General features: G+C 45.4%; 1 protein-coding gene across 1 annotated transcript in view; it reads left to right on the forward strand.

Moving 5' to 3' along the window:
• The first annotated feature begins 933 nt into the window (after positions 1-933).
• The window catches only part of KALRN (kalirin RhoGEF kinase), a 526,387-nt gene continuing 508,215 nt past the window's right edge, over positions 934-19,105 (forward strand). The window contains 1 exon segment of the mRNA XM_068408148.1: positions 934-1,012. Coding sequence (XP_068264249.1) covers positions 940-1,012 — 73 coding nt within the window. The 5' untranslated portion in view covers positions 934-939.

Consider the following 19,105-nt stretch of genomic DNA (forward strand, 5'->3'; position numbering starts at 1 on the left):
AATAATTTAGCTAGTTGAATCGATGTCTGAGCTGGGACCAGGATCTTGGCTTTTCAAACTCCTTTTTGGCTCTCTAGTCATCTAGGACTGTAAAGAATAAAATATGAAGGCATACCTGCAACAACGTGCAGTTTCAGTGATCGTTCCCAAAGCAATCGTGCCCCACAGCCCATGAACAACCCCCAACCCCCAAAACAAAGAACTGTTTTTCCCTGTGAGCACACCGGCATTCACTTTGGCTCCCCGAGTACCTGCCCAGCTGACAGCCGAGCGCCGCGCCGTGCCCCCTCATCAGAGGGGAGCCATGGCAGCGGTGCAGACGGCTGATGCACATCAATCCGGCTGCGGAGCGCACAGGGGTAGGCAACAAAAAAATCCACCCCCGGCTGAGGCGCCCGTGCCCGCACCTGTGCCCGCCCCGCCCCGCCGGCAGCAGCCGGACCCGCGCTGCTGCGCGGAGCGACCGCGCCCCGCGGAGGGGCTGCCCCGGCGGCGGGGGGCGCCGCAGCCCGCCTGGCCGCCCCGGCCTGGCTCAGGAAGTGCCGGTAGGGAAGCGGCGGGGGCGGCCGCCGGGGGCTGGGCTGCGCTGTCAGCGCTGCGAGGGGCAGCGGCGGCGGGGGGGAGCGGAGAGGAGCAGGTCGGAACAATAGCGGGTGGAGGGGAGGGGGCCGGCGGCGGGGCTCGGCACCCGCACCCCGCCCCGGGCCGCGCCGCCCAGGGCAGCCCGGGGGCAGCGCAGCCCAGCCCCGGGGCAGCCGCCCCGCAGGCACCGCGGAAGGGATGATCCGGGCGGCGCTCGGCTGGGCTCGCTGCTAAACGCGCCTCCATCCCTCCCTCTCTCCTTTCCTCCCTCCCTCTTTCTCTCTCTCTCTGCTCTCCTCCTCCCTAACTCACTGGATATTACCAGCCGCCGGGCTCGCCGCCGCCTCTCCCTCAGCCATGAATCCCGCCGAAGGGGCGGCGGAGGAAGGCGCTGTCCCCGACTCCGAGGTGGATGCTTTCTTCCGAACAGGTAGGGGAGCCGCGGGGAAGGGGCCGGGGCAGCGCCGGGCCCTGCCTCCGCCGCGGGATGCGGGGCTGGCGGCAGCGGCGCGGGCACCGCCGGCAGCGCAGCCGCGGGGAGGGGAGCGGAGGGGAATGGAGGGGGTCCCTGCCTGCCTCCTCGCTTTGTCCGCCGCAGCCCCTCGGCTCCTCCGTGCCCCGGTCCTCGCTCCCACCCCCGGGAGGATGCTACCGCGGGGCTGCACTACCGCCGCCGACCGCCTCGGGAAAGGACCGGACGGACCCCCGCCCGGGCTGGCACAAAAGCCCCGCGGGGATGCTCGGGGAGAGCCGCCGCCTTGTCGCCCCCGCAGCAGGCTGCGCTGGCTGGGTCCCGTCGGGCCCCGCCCCGGGCAGCGGCGGCCGCCTGGGCACCGGCCGGTATTTGGAAGCGGAGCCGGCTGCCTGCCCTGCCCGCTCCGCCCGGGCGCAGCGCTGGGCGCTTCCCCTGTCGCCCTCGGGTGGGCAGCGAGGGCAGGGGCGCCCCGGGCAGCGCCTGCCCGCAGCTCCGCTGCCGGCCGGGGATGCTGACTGCGCGGGGACGGGGTGGCAAAGTATCTCAGGGCTGGGTGAGAGCCATGCGTTTCGCTCTCGGGTTTCAGAGGACGCTGAAGTGGGGCGGAAGGGTAGCTGTGCTACAGCAGAGCGTGGCGTGGGGCCTTTGCTAATGATGCAGTGGTTAATTAAATTCTCTGGGCAATGGGTATGTGTTGGGGTCCCCACTGCGCCACCAGTTCATGAGGTGGTGTTTGTGTGGGAGCCCTCAGCTCCTAAACATGGCTTTGCCACAGGATCAGCATCTCAACTGAAACAACTTTCAGTCTGCTTCTCCCCCACCTCCCTGCTTCTATAGACAAAGTCTTGAGAAAGTATTATAGGCTTCTTGGTAGATTTTTAATTAAAAATTATGAAGGATTAAATGCTTGTTTCATGAGGGGATTGACCCTTTTAGGCTAGGACTGACACTTATTGCCACAGCTGTTTGTCAAGACTTGGCTTTTCAGCTGTTTTCCTCCTTCTACCTGCTCATTAGCTACATGCAGTGCTTTGAGCTCCAGTTACAAAAAAATAATTATGTAATGACCAAAACTTTAAAGAATTAAAATCCTGAAGGCCTGCAGCAGGTCCCTGCTGTGGTAGACTGCACCCCATTTATGTGAAAACCCTTTGATCTAGAGGATAACTATAATAAGGTCTGGCTGTGTGTATCTTGTGATCCACAAGCCGTTAAGCTATAGGATATTTGCCTGTTGATAGCCTGCCTGGTTACAAGCTAATTTCCTAAGTCTTAACAATGACAGATTTGTTTTAAAAAAGAAAAATAATCCACCAATTTTCATTTTAAAAGGAATCTGTTAATTAAGGTTCCCCCCACCTTTTTTCTCTCTTCCCTCCTTCACCCAAAGCTGAATCATTTCTCTGCCACAGCCTGCTCACCATGAGCATGTTAGCAGAATTGAATTTGGAGAGGGGCAGGTCTGTGTAGCTTCTATGAAAAAAGTATTCCTAAATGAGGAAAAAGCACAGGGAGCCACGTGACTAGACACTTCTCCCACTCTACCTCCTTCACCTGAAATTTCACCTGTAGATCCATGAATACTCTTGGCACCTGCCTTACACAGTTAACCTGGAGATTTCAGAAAGTCTCCTAACACTTCTGCTTCTCGAGGAAACAAAATCCCAGGAACCTGGGCTTGGAACAGGGGCCTGGGCCACATCCTTGCTCTGAAGCACGTGTGCATAGGCCCGTCCTCAATGGTTGTCTTATCTACCTTAAGCTTCATTGAAGGAGATGGCAAAATTCTTGTTCCTGTGCTGTTATGTAGCATCTTGTGTCCAAAAAGATGACATAAAAACCCCCAAACTATTAGTAATTAATTTTGATTGTCAGCTGTTACAATGGCCAGGCAACATCATTGAGATATGGGGAAAAAAGCACGAGAGCAGGCACGACTCACGTGAAATCGCAGTGTTGGTTTCCTGCGTTGTTTGCGCACCGTTCACTTCTGGGGTTTGTGCGCTGCTGTTGTGCCTGTCTGAAGGTGGCTTTAATGGGTGGCAGAGAGAACAGCTGATGTGGGGCTTAGGAGAGCAACTGTAGACAGGACACAACTGACTCTCCCACTCCTCTTTTTGGCTGTCAATGGCAACCTTGCCTGAATAAGGATTGTGAGACGGAGTGATTTGTAATAGCGGCAGAGACTGGCATTGACTTAGCATCCTTTCCCCCTTAACTTTAGCTTTTTTTCTTTTATTCCTTCTCTCCTGACTTGTATTCTGGATTTGTAAAGTATAACCATTGTGGCTTACATGCCCTTGCACATTCACATCAAATAAAAAATGAATATGTGTGGTTTAAAGATTAGCTGCTCCAATAGCACAAGTGTACACTAAACTGCTTAAACTCCTCCTGAATTCATAGCTACTACATGAAAAAGCATGAACTCATTATTCTCAGTAAAAAAGCCCCAGAGTCCAAACAACTAATACCTCACTCAGAGGCTTTTAGCAAGCAGCTGGGCTTTGCACTGAGCCAGGAGGCTGGACAGGCTGCTCGTGAGTACCAGCAGAGGAGGCTAATGCTGGGAACGGCTCCGTGCACTGAGCGGCTCCCCCAGCAGCACCCAAACACTGGGAGGTAGCAGTCCCTTATCAGCGATGACAGCTGAGATAGTAGCTCTCAGAGCTGTACCTGGAAAGTAAAACTGAAGGAATTAACATGAGGTAATAAAGGAGGGTCTATTCTGGTGCTTACACTGCTGAGAACTGGGAATGACTAAGGGTGGATTTAACACCTGTGTGGTTGATGCTGGCAGTCAGTTAAACCTCCCTGAGAGAGGCAGGGTAGGGACTATTCTAATTTTCACCATCAGATATACACAGAGAGTAATTCAGTCTTCTCTTAGAGAATCACTCTCATGTAATCGGGGTAAAAATTAACAGGCAGAGGGACTTTAAGGGCAGAAATGACTATTTCAGTCTCCAGCTCTGATTTCTGGGATAACACTGGCTGCTGAATTGAGGCAATAATTTCTGTGTGGTATCTTGCCAGTTCTGTTTGAGCTTATGTTTGAGTAGGAAACCAAGTCTATGCCTAGGTATGCCTTATTAAGTTTCTTATGTCTATTTTGGTGACAGATAATAAAATATGAGCAAGTTCTCTGGAGCTCTCAGTAGTCTATATTACACGCAATATAAAAGTCTCGGTACACGTTTAACTGAATCCAAATACTTGTTGTTTCAAACATAAAATAAGTCACTTTGTAAAGCGTACAAATGACAGATCCCTTGGATATAGACACAGAAGGAAAGCTTTACCTTTGTGCCTAAGATGCAGGAATTTCTGCAGTGTATTTTGGAAGCAGAAGTGAAACATATAAGGAAATGCTGTACCAAAATTTTAAATATTTATAGAGGTCAGTGACAGAACAATTTAGCAAACTACCAATTACTGGCAAGGGTAATCATCAATATTTCTTATCCACTAGCAGGTACAGTTTTATTTTCTAATTTATTTTTCTGGCACTTAAGTATAACATCGATTATGTTTGATACGAAGATGCCGACTTTGTCATCGATACTTCCTGTGAGTGAGTTGAAAATTGATATTGTTCCATCTCCTTTGACTGTGATGAATTATTCTGTTTGCTTTCTGCTTTCCACCAGCCGGTTATACTTCCAGCGTTGTTCATTTGTGCACTAGTGACTGGCAGCTCTGGTACTAAATAACTTTAAAATGATTGGCAGTGGCTGGGCTGTTTGATCAATAGATGTGCTTGAAATGATGTCTACAGAGAAGTGCTCCTCGAGGTTGATGGAATCAAGTGTCTCCTCGTAGAGCAGATAAATTGATTCAATCGAGTTGTCACTGGGAGTGAGGTGCTTGCCTGGCTTCCGCACCTTTATAAGGCCCAGTCTGGTAATGTGTGCTGATAAAGGAGGCTCTGTTGTAGAAAAGACTGTCAGGTTGTGCCTACCACTTGGACAGCTCCTGTGTTCTTTAAGGTGATGCTGTTAATTAATATCTGTACTGCTCTCTGGAGGCTTTGACCTCTGACCCTGTCAGGAGTATGAGTTTTGTTCCTTTCTTTCCTTATTATCTAATGTAGGTGTGTTTTCCTGTGATTGACGTGGGGGAGGAGGATGGTTATCTCACTACATGTGAGGACCCATATCCTCCCAAGCCTCTGTCACCGGGTACCCCAGTGCATGGGGAAGGCTGTGTGGCTCTGCCATGCGGTTGTCCCATCTCCTCCTCCTCAGGACTCTTGGAGGGAGCTCTGCTAGTCCGGGAATTGGCACGTAGACGTGGCAAAAGATGTGTAGGTGAATCAAGAGGTCTTGGTGGGAATGACTGTTCTCTTCCCCCTCTCGCCCTGCAGACGCTGCTCAGAAATGGGGCAGAACCTGCTGATTTGTGGGGTTTTATGACAAAAGAAAAGGATCTGTTTTTGTCTGATCCTGGAAGGGAGCAATTTAAATTGGTGGTTTATGTTCAGAAAAGCATTTCTTTCCTGTACTCCTTCCTTCCTCCTCACTTAGAAGTACATACAGGGCAACAGGGGTGACATCTGATAGTCATTTACAATGTGTTTCTTCTGGTTGAGATTGCATTGTGTTATAGACCAGTAGGAAGATATTTATTCTATTTGATATTGTCAATTAATGCTGAACGGAATTACTTCTGGAGGAAGAGGCCTTTCACACCCAGCTTCTGTTCAGAGCCGGTATGTACTGAAGTTCACAATCATTGATTTCCAGGACAGGGTGCAATATGGAACATAAACTTATAGCACAGACATTAGTTAAGTGCACAGGTGATGCAATAAGGCTCGATATGGCACCTGCAGAAGTTATTGGGGGGGAAACCTGTTGCCTGTGCTGTGTTTTGGGGTTGAAACTCTGAGACAAGAAAAGTGCTATCCCAAAGTCATCAGAGGAGCCTTGTACAACCCTCCCAGTGCTTGTGTAGACCCTTGTGCATGTGGCCTTAGTTGGCCATGCGTATCTTGGCATGATGAGCCGCATGGATACAAGCAAGCATCCAACTTGGCCAGGCAAATATCACTATTCCTCCTCCCCCACCTCCCATAGTGTATTTTATCAAGTCCCATAATAATAACCTTCTGGGGAAACATGAGGGTTTAAAAATGGGAGCAACTTTGATGGATTTTGTGGTTTTGTTTTTTTTTGGTTTAATTTCCAAGCACGCCCTTGTGTTAAGAGCCCGCTGGGGACTCCTCCAGCCGGACAGGTGCTCTGGGCCTCTTGAAGGTTGGGGATGAAGTATTCTGTTGTTTCAGCTGCTGTGACCTTACAGTCCCTAGGAAGGTTGATTATGGATGTATAGCAGCTTTATTGCTCCATGGTGACACGTACCATACAGTACCCAGTGGTGTTTTAAGTACTTCATAGTTATATCAAAGAAAATACTTATGGAGTATTAGGCCTTATAAACCCATAGCGCTGTGCATTTTATGGCTGGAACTTTAAGTCATGAAACAACTTAGAGGTATTTGTGCTTTTGTTTGATTTGGACTCGTGTCCTGCTTTTAATATTTCTTTGGATAAACAACTCCCGTTTTACAGCCTTGCATGGCACACGCGCCCTGTGTTTAACTGAAGGGACTCTGGCACTTGGGGAATTTTGCCTAGCGAATCTGGCAAGAATAACAGCGAATATTATGATATATGTGTTGCAAAAGAAAGCTGGATACGAAAAGAGAAGTCAAATGGTCTGAATGGAGAACCCTAGAATGCGGTGGGCTGTAAAAGAAAAGTCATAAGATTTTGGAGTTATTTTTTTTCCACTCAGTTCTGGGACAGATTGTGTTACTGTCGTGCAGGTCCAGAGGACTTCAGAGGAATTGTTTGGGAGTTTTCATGGGTGTAACTGAAGTTGGCCCAGGCACTGCAATGGCAATCGTAAATCTAGGTTCGAGTCAATCACCTGTGCGATATGTGGACTGCAGTGTGCTGCAATGGGATTTAAAGCATTTCGTGCTAAGAATGGAGTAATAGTTCAGCAAAATATCTAAGTTTTCATGTTGTATTTCAGATTTGGTTCAGAATGAGCCCTGTATTTGAATCCAGGGCAAAGACTTTCTTCTGTTGTAGGTCATTGTGAAAGTTATGTATGTGACTGCTGTGGAGTAACATCAGTTTCAGTTGCTCTTCATTTATTTTATTTTGAACTATTCAGTGAAGATTCAAAGTGGTGTATTAAAATTATGTACATTGAATGCTGGAGTGTGAAATACCATGTAAAACATTTACTAAAGTTTAAATGATTCCTGTGTCCTAGCCAAGGGCTTAGGAGATAATTCTGTTTCTACATTTAAATATAAATATTCATTTTCTGTGCTCATTTTCATTAACTAGTGCCTAGAATAAATTGAGGTTTGTTGGGGTTCTTTCTCCCTTATCAACGCGTGTGGTTTTGTTACTAAAATCTAGGAGTATTTTCTGTTTCTTCCAAGCTACACAATATAGTGACTGAGAACATAAAGCTACCTAGGCCTAATTTGTCACAGTCCCACTTCAGGGCAACAAATTGCCTTTAAAACTAAAAACGAAATATTTTTTTTTTGTAACCTTAATTATATGAACCAGCATTTCAGTTTCACTGATGGAACAAAACTACCATAATTAGCCAGACTGTAGTTTTTAGTGTAAGGTCACATCATGCTTTGCTGAGAATAATAAGAGGAAATGATCTTCAATTTAACATCTCCGTGACTGACAGACCAGCTGCTCTGGTCATTTCTGTTAGCGAAGTGGCCTTGGGGAAAAGGGTGAGTGTGTGGTGTTTGTGAGAGAAATTAAATTAACCTCGTCACGTAATTGGTACCCATGTAGACTTAGTGGTGTTTTCAGGTTTTTTAAACTACTTCTTTTTTGTGTGTGTGGAATAAGCTGTGCTGAAGTAGCAGAAGACATGCCTTACCTTTTAAATAATAAAAAAAATCATTATAAGGAAAGATTTGACTCCAAGATGTTGCTCTCTTCGGGGGGTTGTGAGCCTTTCTTTGCAAGGTGAGTGCTCGGTAAAACAGTAAAGGCAGTAGGTGAGGCATGCTCCGGTGCAGCCAGGATATGAAGAGTGGTAGTTGGCCCAGGTTGGTTTGTTACCTGAAATCAGAATATATATAGCAAAAAGAGCTTTGTAAAGGTTCCCTGGTAATATCAGCACTGCTGGCGTGGTTCCTGACTCCTGGAGTGTACCCTGGCACTCCTGCTGTTTTAATGGCAACTGGCAGCCTTCATGGGGAGCAGCATCGTCAGCTGGAAACAATAGTGTCTGATTCGTGTTTGTCAGCTGGGACAATAGCCCTGCTGATGGGCTGCAGTGGAGGAGAGTGGGCTCCCTTTGTATGGCAGCGCAGGCATGGCAGATGGCTAATTGGACATGATAAACCACGGGGGCAATGGGGGAGAAAAAGGGGATCTGCAGGGATTATCGGCTTGTATCCTCCACATTAGGGGGGAGAAAAAATATGTATTTTAAAGATGTCATCAACTTTAGCTCTTTGCCATGAATATATCATTCAAGAACGAAGAAGAGGACACTCTAACTAAAGTCTTTCCTCAGCTGATGTGAAGTCTACTCGATTAGCTGGGAGCAAACCATATTTCTGTATGGGAAGGTAGGCAAATGCATGGCCCCCGGAGATGCTGGCATGGCACTTAGGAAAATTAGCAGTGCACATTTTTCACCAGTCTTGTAAGTGAATGTCAAACTGTTGTGCCAAACAGCATCCAAGCTGAAAACAAAGACCTTTGCAGCAGTGCTTTTCAGGAGTGGAAAGTTACTCTCTACCATAGTTTGTCTTGATACAATTAGACGTCCATTATTGTTGGAGCACTGAAAAGCTAAGCTGATTAACGAAGACAGAATTTATTTATTTAAATGTATTTTATTAGACTTAATAGAGTACATATGATGAAGCCAAAACCTGAGGCCCTTGTGCAAACAAACTTTTGCTTATTTAAAACAGCTTAGTGAAAAATGGAATGAAAGCCTCAAGGTTAGGACCACAAAAATGATCAAAGAGGTAGGACACCTCTCCTATGAGGGAAGGCTGAGAGAGTTGGGGCTGTTCATCCTGGAGGAGAACGTGGCTCCAGGGAGTCCTTATTGTGGCCTTTCAGTACTTAAAGGGGGCTTATGAGAAAGTTGGGGACAGACTTTTTAGTAGGGCTTGTAGTGATAGGACCAGGGGTAATAGTTTTAAACTAAAAGATGGTAGATTTAGACTAGATATAAGGAAGAAATTTTTTATGATGCGGGTGGTGAAACACTGGAACAGATTGCCTGGAAAGGTGGTAGATGCCTCATCCCTAGAAACACTCAAGGTCAAGTTGGATGAGGCTCTGAGCCACCTGAACTAGTTGCAGATGTCCCTGCTCACTGTAGGGGGTTGGACTAGATGGCCTTTAAAGGTCCCTTCCAACCCAGATTATTCTATGATTCTAAGGTGTGTGTCAATCCCAGGTAGTTTTAGGTACGAGATGTGTAAACTTAGCTGGTGGCTTCAGTGGCTCTGGGCTATGAGCACAAGGCTGTGCCTACAGCCCAGTAGCAGCAGGCAGAAGTTCATCTCATTGGATGCATTTTAATTCCTTTTTTGCTCCCCCCTAGTTAAACAGCAAGAGAAATCACACCACAGCTTTGGGAGTAATGCCACAATTTTTGCTCATCTTCCACAGAGGAGGTATAAGAAAGAAGGCTGAAAGGGTGTCATGTGCATTGGCGGCTGCTGCAGTGATTGCAGTCATCGCTGGCTTTAATTCCCTGTTTTGTAAAATGGTATCAAGTGCCTAGAATACTTTGCTGTTTTAGCGTCTCTCATAATAATAATGTTATGGCATATAACAGATACATTTAAATTGTAGTAAAAATAAATCTGCAAGAAGTTAAAAATAATAGCTAGCAAGAAATATGCAGCACTCTGTGGAAGGAGATTTACTTTCTGTGGAAATGTCTGGACTGTGTTTCTCTTCCACTGTTTACTACTGTCTTTTCCCACGGGACAAGTTTAGTGGAAACTCCAGATGAAAAGTTTCAGCGCTTGCCATTGGTTTCAGCAGGCCCTTCAAGGGCTGTGCCTGTCACTCTGTGTAGCTTTTGAAGCTATGGGTGCAGGAGACCATTTGAAGGATTGTGAGTGGATGCAACAAAATGTCCAATAGGGCTATCCTCCTATAGGACCTACAGTGTTGTCATTATGCTACAATGGTTCTCTGCCAGAGTTTATTATTTGTATTATTGTCTCAGTCACTGATTAGTTCCTTCTGAAGTAAATGCTGCGTGGAAAAAAAAGATGATTCCTGCCATCAAGTGCTTATGATAAGAGCTGTCCAGTGGATTGTGAGTTCGTTTAACCAAAGAGTTGTCTTTTGCTTTGCTTTTAAACATGTCTGAAGGACAAGCCAGAGTTACAGCATCTAGCACTGGGTGTGGAGCAGAGGGAATGGCTGAGAATGAGGTAGAAGAAGAAAAATAGGGGAAAAATGAGAAAACTGTAGGGAAGCCTAAAAAAACATGGAAGAATGCAACACAGTTATCTAGCAGAGCACTTCAGAGCTCGAGGGCACTTGGCTGAGAAAGGGATTGCAGCCTGCATGCCTGCGTCCTCCATGGAAGGGAAGCGGGTGATATCAGTGTGGGGAAGGTCAGAAGCCAAAGGAAATCACAGAAATGAGACAATAAGAGGTTTGATTGGAATTATAGCTTTTGGGATGGAAAACCAAAGGTGGATTTTCTGACACATTAGAGAAAAAAAAAATTGTTAGACTTTGGCTGGGTACATAGTTAAAGGAGGGAACAGGCAAATCCTGTGCATGTACCGTGCTCAGAACAGGGAAGGTGGCAATAGGAGGTACTGCAAAGCACAGGAAAAATAGCAAGGTTTTCTCTTCTAGCAGATGCTCCTCACCGTCGAAGACCATTATTATCACACTGCAGTCTTTTAATGGTGACTGCACCAAATGCCTGTCTTGCTTTGATGCTGCAGAAAGAAAGCATTTCCCTATGAAGCAAAGACACGGAGCCAAAATCCTTGGGTGTTCTGCTTCACGTTTAATGCCTCTTGGTCACAGAAATATGTCACGAAGAGCAAGCCTCCTTGGAACTGGCTGCCACTGTGTTCACATCAATTTAACTTTCCTGCTCTGCTTTTCTGTGCTGAGGCAGAGTTCAGGAGTGATGCTAATAGAGTCTGTCTGAAGCATTCAGATAAATTTAGTCTGAAGGAGCAAGTCAGGCCTACTGGGTAAATAGTAATGATCTTGTGAGCTTTGAGGACTTAGATCTACAGTGTGCGAATCTCCTGTTAACAGCTTGCTCCTATTCAACACAGTCCTGCTTGAAAGTTAGCTGGGGTGTTAAATAGGTCAGCTACCTGTTACAGATTCCTGTTAGTCTGTAATCTGTCTGCTGCTTCAGGTTATTTATCAAATACATGATGAGTTGGTCTTGAACTATTTGAGGCCAGGAGAAAATTGTTAACACCGGCTCGGTTTAAAACACCTCTGGTGCTAAAACTGAACAGAGGGAAAACTGTGTTGGTTAGATGAGTTCAAATCAATTAGAACTGATGTGTTGTAATGGGAGTTTGTAAAAATGACGCTTCCCAGCGTGTAAGCCCTTATCATGGGAAAAGTTGTGGGTTTGTTTTAAAAAGCTGCTTGTCTACATCATTGAGTTGTGCAGTAAGGTGTAACTGGCAGCTTGAACCTGGTTGCTGTGATCAGGATTGATTTCAGTGCTTGATCCAGCTCCAGCTCCGTCGTAATGTTGTGCCTGGGAGCCTTATGATGCTCATGTGCAATAATTCAAAACCAATGGCTGGCAGGTTCTTACTGGAGTAGTCAAATGACAGGTTTCTACAGCATTCACCTCGGAAGTCAGGCAGTGCTCAAGATGGGCAGGATGAACAATAATTACTTTGCCTGGCTCAGCCATCCTCAGCTCCCCTTGGTAATGGGGATGATAATAATTAGAAATAATACACAGAATTTGGACAGCATTTCAGAACACTTAAATAGTCACAGTCTTTGTGTAGAATAGGGAAGTATCACCAGACCCATCTGTAAAAGTGGAATATTCAGGCACAAAACTGTAGCAAGTGGTTTTCTTGAGGTTGTATGGACTTCCTGCACGTGCTCTTGAAAAACCCACGTCCTGGTGGTGGAGCGAACCCTGACAAAGTGCTGCATGGCTTTACCTTCTATGGGCAGGGCACAGGCCAGGAAAAGCACAGCAATCCCTTTTTTCTGTAGGATTGTCAAAAGTCATGGCTAAAGTGACAGGTGAAATCAGAGATGTGCAAACACTCAGCTCTTCTTAAACCACTTTATGGGTGCCTATATATGGATGTGGGTGACCTACTTCAGACAGGTTGTACGTCTCGGCCTTACTCCTGGAAATGGGATTAACACACCTTGCCTATGTCCACACCAACCAGTCAAACTGTCTTAAGATTTTTATTACACTGACCCTATTTTTAAATATACTTAGGTCAGAGCCACATCTGGTATAAAAAATGGCCCGATGCCAGTGACAGCAGAGGAGCTGCAGTAATTTACACAGGCGGAAATTCTGGCCTGTGTTCAGCTGACAGACTTGTGTGGGGATGGGGCCAAAGAGGACTGGTAGCAAAGTAAGGATATTTCTAATTTAATGTGTTAAGACATCAAGATGATTTTGCTCATCACTGTGGTACCTGAATGCTGACAAAATGAGGCACTTGGGCTCTGGGTCTGTTCTGCTCTCTATTTGGTAGGGTCTCCTGTGCCTTTTTTTGTAATGAGCGTGCTGCTGTGAAAGTTATGTCTATTAAATGCTAAATGTAAGAGAGATTTAATGACATGCTATTAAAAAGTTCCACCTACCTAAAAATGCTTTGCTTTCCAGCCCAGGTTTGCTAATATATTCCGTATTTCATAGAGATCTCTTCATGAAGAGAATGGTCAGGAGCCATTTACAGCTCTGATCCTGATTTTGTTGTCTTTTATGAGTGCCAGATTCCCTTTCACTGCAGAACCAACCCCTCTGCCACGAAGTTTATGCTATGGATGTCTCCCGTGGGTACGTTAGTTACTTGGGGCATGGGAAGGTACCTCCCGACTGGTTCCATACAGCGGAGTTTAACGGAGCTATAACCGTAGTATATGATTTCCTTTTCTTGGTCTCATTTTTCCTCATACTTTTTCCTCTTGGCATATACCTAGCAAATGTAAAACCTGTGTGTTGCTATTCCAAATGGTGCCGTTGGCTTAACATGGCGTTGTCTGGGGTAGAATAAATACCCATGGCCTTCCGAAGAGCGCTGAATTGATTGCACATACCACCTGTATTTACCAGTAACGTTTCCCATGTAACACGTGAATGAGAGAACTGCAAAGAGTTGTCATTAAGTGTGACTCTGAAGAGTAATTTTCACACTGACAAGAAATAGAAAGTCATGTTGCATCTTCCTGTGGGAATATATAGACAAAGGAAAGTTTCCTCTTTGGAGATTATCTTTATATTTCTTTTCTTTAGACACAGAAGCTGTGGGAGGTATAGCACAGGCAGTGGTCACCAGCCTGTGGACTGCAGAGATTGGTGCGGGAGCTCTCTGCCCCTGTAAATGCAACTGCCCTTCCATTGCTCCCCAGTCCAGAGCACAGCCCTTACTTTTTGCTGGCTGCAGCTCCCCAGCAAAGGCTTCCTTTGACTCACGTATACCTGGATGATTTAAGAAGGAGCAAACCTGCTCCCTGGCTCTGTTTTCTAGATGTCCCCAATTCAAAAGGGCCTCCGTCTTGTTGAACTGAATGAGAGAGTGCTATGGGGGGAGTCTGTCGCTGCTTTTCCTCTTGTCCTGCTCCGGGGGTGCTCAGTGACCTCTGTTTGCACACCAACTAGCTGCATGTCAAAAGGACAAGACAAACTTTATACAGATTAAACTGAAAATCTTGAAACTAATAGGATAGCATGGAGGGCAGACGTAGGGTGCCTAACTAGCAGGCATGCAAAGTGCACAGGTGAACAAAGCAGGACTAAGATCTTTTTTTTTTCTTTTTCTTCATCAAACATGCAGCTACATTAATAGCTGCAGATAATGAGTTCTGAAGGGGTCTCTTCTCCTGGCTCCCTTTTTGCTCTTCCAAGGTATGCATGCATTTTCCCTGAGATGAGAGCTGTTTCAGGAGCTGAATTAAAACTTCTGTAGCCATTATTTTCCTTTTGGTGTGTGGACACCCTGTGAACGGTGGCTTGGGCAGCAGCCTGAAGCAGTTAGGTTTCAGAGGAAGCCAACTGTAGCAATCTATTTTTAAAAGGTTATTTTGATGAATTGGATTTTGTGACCTGATCTGAACTGCTCTTGGGCACTCACGTGTTGTGCTGCTGCAGCCTGAACCCACAGGAGCATCACTCTTTGCTGTTTTGCCATTGCAATCCTATCTTTCTGTATCAGACAGCATTAAATTATTTGCTCTATCCTCAATCTTGCTTGTCTTGTGTGTTGATAGTGGAGAGTTGCAGATCTTTTGCTGGGGAAAGCAAAACTATGCTTGTCATATTGTAGTTTCTGGTCTGTCCTCTTTCCCTTCGAGCAGTGGGGGTCTGTAGTTGGGGCTGTCATCTTTTATGAAACAATATTACATTTTTTATTTTGACTATCTGTAGAAAATGATTTTAAAATACTCTATGGCCAAAGAGTTTATGCAGGAGTTTACAGAAGTTTCATCCTTAACTTTGCTATAGAGTTACAGATATAGGTACTATGTAAGACCTTAAAACACCAGTTACAAGCACCCACACCTCTCAGCTACAGTAAATGAAACTTGAACAACCTTGATGCAGAAAGCCATGGGCTGTTGCAGCATCAGTCCCTGATGCCTTATCTAGATGCACCCTTGCACAGCTGCTCTTAACATCAGTGGCGCAGGAGCTTTACAGTGGGACTTTGGTGGGCACTGGCCTGGGCTTCTACCTCCTTACAGGAGGCATTCAGCATGTAGGAGTGAATATAAATCTTATACTCAGTCTCTTGAAACTGTCTCAATATTTTTATTTTGTAATTCTACACAATATTTCTATTGTGCTGAAGTAACGTGAGTTTATTCTCAATCCAGAAACAAATGGGAAAGCTGTAATGGATTGCTTTGAATTAGGTATTGATGCTCAAGAAAGCTGTCTGTTTCAGTGTCACCTTTTTACACATGGCTAAGTAAATGAATGTGTTAGTTTGGAAGTTTAGGACTTGTCATGGAGGTGTTTATCATACTGTAGTCCTGCTGGGACTCTGATGATAAATGGAATTTTTGTATAGAAAGCTTCTCTGGATGAGTAGGTGCTGATGGCTCTGTTGTTGGCACCCATCCATTTGAGCCCCTAAGAGACACTTAGATATTAAAACTACACTTTTTTTTTAAGTTAAGACTTGAGGTTCACAGTTTTGAAGCTGTTGGTGCAAATAAGGAACCTCCCTGAGCAATTTATGGAAAGGAAGGCTGTGTTCCTAATATCCTGGCCAGATTCCTCTTGGGATGGCTGTATTCTTCTCTTGCTTTTCTACATTTCTACTCTGAGGTTATGCTTTGTGATGCTGGTGTGCATGAATAGTTGCTGAATTTGCCTGTATGAATTGCTGCGTTTTAGTGTTGAGAGGTAATTTGTATCTGTGACTCTTCCATAGGGCTTCAGGATGAAGATGCTGTTATTCTTAGCACCTCCACTCTCTTTGCATAACCTCTCTCACTTTAGGCAAGGTAAAACAAACACAGCCTCTGGCAGCTCTGCATCAGGAACAGCACATGCAGACACCACGTCCAGGCACCTCATCCTTCCCAGCTGCTACCGAAGCCGTCCGGGAACTCGCGGGCTTCCCCTGCGTCACGCCCCAGCCTGTACGCCTGAAGGAAACCTCCTCGTATCTGCAGCTCTTCCTGTCCAGCTGCGCACAGGTCCAGCAAGTCACAGCTCATTGTTTAAGATGGCAAAGTGCATTGCAGTCCTGCAGCATGAGAGGGGCTGTAAAATGTGAAATGATGTTATTGTTGCTAAAGAAGTTTATAAGCTATTAAACACCATGTGTTGATCAGGCAGAGCTTTCCTATTTCCACTGCCTGATAAGAGGCTTGTGATTGAACACCCGCTGTATGCAAAGAAGGGCAAAGGCAGGCTCTGGTTGCCTCCAGTGTCCCAAATCAATGGGTGTTTTTTCTGGTGCTGACTGGAGCTGAGTTCCTAATATCTCAGCCCTCTTCTGCTTTTTGGTGTGTAGTGTTCATATAGGGTTAAATTAGGGCGCAGCAGCAGAATTGCAAGCTTTTCTGACAGGAGCTCTTGTGTGCTTCTGCATCCGTAACTTTCCTGAGGCTCCCTTAGGCAAAGCCTGGCATGCTTTATCTGACAGACAGCTCAACTGATATTTCTAATGGCTTACTCTGCCAATGTCAGTCTGTCTAGGTGCAGCCAGAAACTTTCATCCTAAAGTTGTAGGCATCCCCAAGTTACATTTACAAGTGGCAATGTTCTGACCGAAATGCCTCCGCAGCAAGGCTGTGGTACAAGAATGAGTGTCACATCCCTGTAAGATGAAACGGTTGTACCATTTGGGTGGGAACCATGATATGGATACAGGAATCTTATGTGCTAGAACAGCATCTTTTACCGGGCTCTTAATTTTATGCATCTCCTCTTTTCTGGTCTATGTCAGACCAGAAGGTTCCTCAATTATTCTTGTTCATCTTAAATATCAGTTACCCCTTGCTGTGAAAACCGATCCATTGCAGAACAAGGGGTTTTTTTGCATTGGAGTAATCCTAAGAGAAAAGATTGCTGCTGTGAAAAGCAAAGCCCTTGGTCTTGTTGTTCTGTGTTCCTCTTGTCATCTTAGAGCTCTTCGTGTTAGACCGTGAGCAGCCCACATCATCACTGGCTTTCCCTGCTGCTGGAGCCTGCAGTGAGACCATAATCCTGCATTTGCCATCACAGTATCTTCCCATATAGTGTGATTTTGACAAATCTAATATTGTGCTTTCTCTACAGGAACAACAGCAACAAGAAGGTAGGCTGCAAATAGCAATGGTAGCAGAAGTAAGCAAGTATCCTGTTGTCTGAAAGTGCTGACCAAACAGCAGCTAATTTTCACCTTGTAGTACCAAGGTTGTAGATAAGTTTAGTGGATAATGTAAAATTCTGGAGATGAAGGTCTTACTTCTGCTGTGGCCTACTGGATGACGTTAAGCAATTAGCGTTGCTCCGTGCCTCAGTTTTCCGCTGAGAATTGGGTAATTGACTGTGGATGAAAAGCCCTATAAAATAATAACACTTAGAGCAGTGCATATAACAGTTATTAATGCAGAAAGCTGTCATCATCTCCACTTTATAAATGTGAGGAACTGAGGCAGAAAATGGTTTGCCAAAAGCTATTGATGCAGTTGGGGCAAGAGTCCTCATTAGACCTCTGGAGCTGGCGGCTGGCCGGCCTGCCTGCAGGCTTCGTGCTGCTCATCACCCTCCTGCCCCTGCCTTTGAGTGCCCCAGCACTGGTTAAATGCCCAGGACTTTGGGGTGTGGAACAGATTTAGGCTCATTCCTTTCACTGTTCCTGCTGAGTGAATTGGCAAAGTAATAAACAAAATGGTTTTTATCTATGAAAAAGGTTTTAGAGCCCTCCATTTTTAACAAGCATACATTAATAGTACAAAGTATATGGGAAAGCATTGTCCTAATTAGTTTTCCGTCAAAATTAACGACCCTTGAGTTCAACAGGAACAGATTTAGGCCAACACAGTGTCTTTGAAAAATTCACAGGACTTTTTGCTCTGTGGTTTTGAATATGAGCTGAAGCTTCACCATCATGGAACTTCCTCTGAGCAGAGCTTTACTCTTAATTTAAAATGTTCTCCCTCTTTAAAAGCCAGCTTCTTAGTGTAATTTGAATCCATCTTATTTTAGGGTATATATTTAGTATCCAGCTGATTTTTTTCCCTCTAAAGTTCTTGGACAGCAAGTCCATTAAGAAATCTCAGTGTTGCCAAACCAGTTTAAGACATTTGGAACTTCAATTACCTGCTGAACTCTTAAAAAGTAATTTGGTAATGAAAGCAGTGAATGCATTCTGCAGTGTTTAAGGATTGCTTACAGAGATAAAATGGTTTTGGCTGCATGTCAGATAAATACTTTTATGCTGAAGCGTACGTGCAACCAGTTCTTCACCTTTTTTTGAATGAATCTGAGAGTCTAATCCTTCAGAATATCCCCAAACAAATTCTGGGTTACTAGATCCCGTGTTCTTAAACAAAGATAATTTAGTATTTTGTACCTGAGGAACATCTTTCATCTCTGGATCTTGATGATTTTACAAAGCCAGATATGTTCAGTCCAACCAAACTTCTGGGAAACAAGAAAATATAATTTCCCATTTTACAGCTATGTTAGCCAGCAGGAGGACAGGATCTGGCTCTCACATCAGGCTGGTAGCAGAGATTGCTGGAAGATGAGATGGGCTGGCATGCTTAGGTAAGAAACTTGGGGAACAGATTCTTGGAGTCTCACTATTTTTGACACTGACTAGAATGTGATCCTGGACATGGGTCTGATGCTTCTTGCAGGTGAACAAAAGAAGGGTGCAAAACTGTTTCCCTCCCAGTCTAAGCTGCAGATTACATTTGCTATGGGGCCCTCGGCGAGGTCTGCCCATGCCTGGGAAGCCAACCAAGGGCTCTGGTGTGTGAGACAGCAGCCAGCGCAGGGGAGAGAAAGAGCTGAACTGCCTTGCTACCGTACAGGTAACTACAGGTAACAGATGGCGCTTTGCTTATGGGAGAGAAGCTTCCCAGCTCTTCCAGTGTGATTCCATTTTAAAATTCATCTTTCTGGAGCTGAGTTGGCTGAAACAAATGCACACTTAGCTCTGGTTAGGGAGGGGATTGAAGCATGCCCTGTACTGTGAGATGCCTATCTGTGTGTGGCAATGTACATTTAACAAGCCAACCCTAGTTATCCTAAAATGAAGAATTTAGTTGAAAAATGAAGACCATTAGTACCAGCATATTTTTTTTC

The sequence above is a fragment of the Nyctibius grandis genome, chromosome 9 (assembly GCF_013368605.1).
Source record: "Nyctibius grandis isolate bNycGra1 chromosome 9, bNycGra1.pri, whole genome shotgun sequence".
NCBI classification, from domain to species: Eukaryota; Metazoa; Chordata; class Aves; order Nyctibiiformes; family Nyctibiidae; genus Nyctibius; species Nyctibius grandis.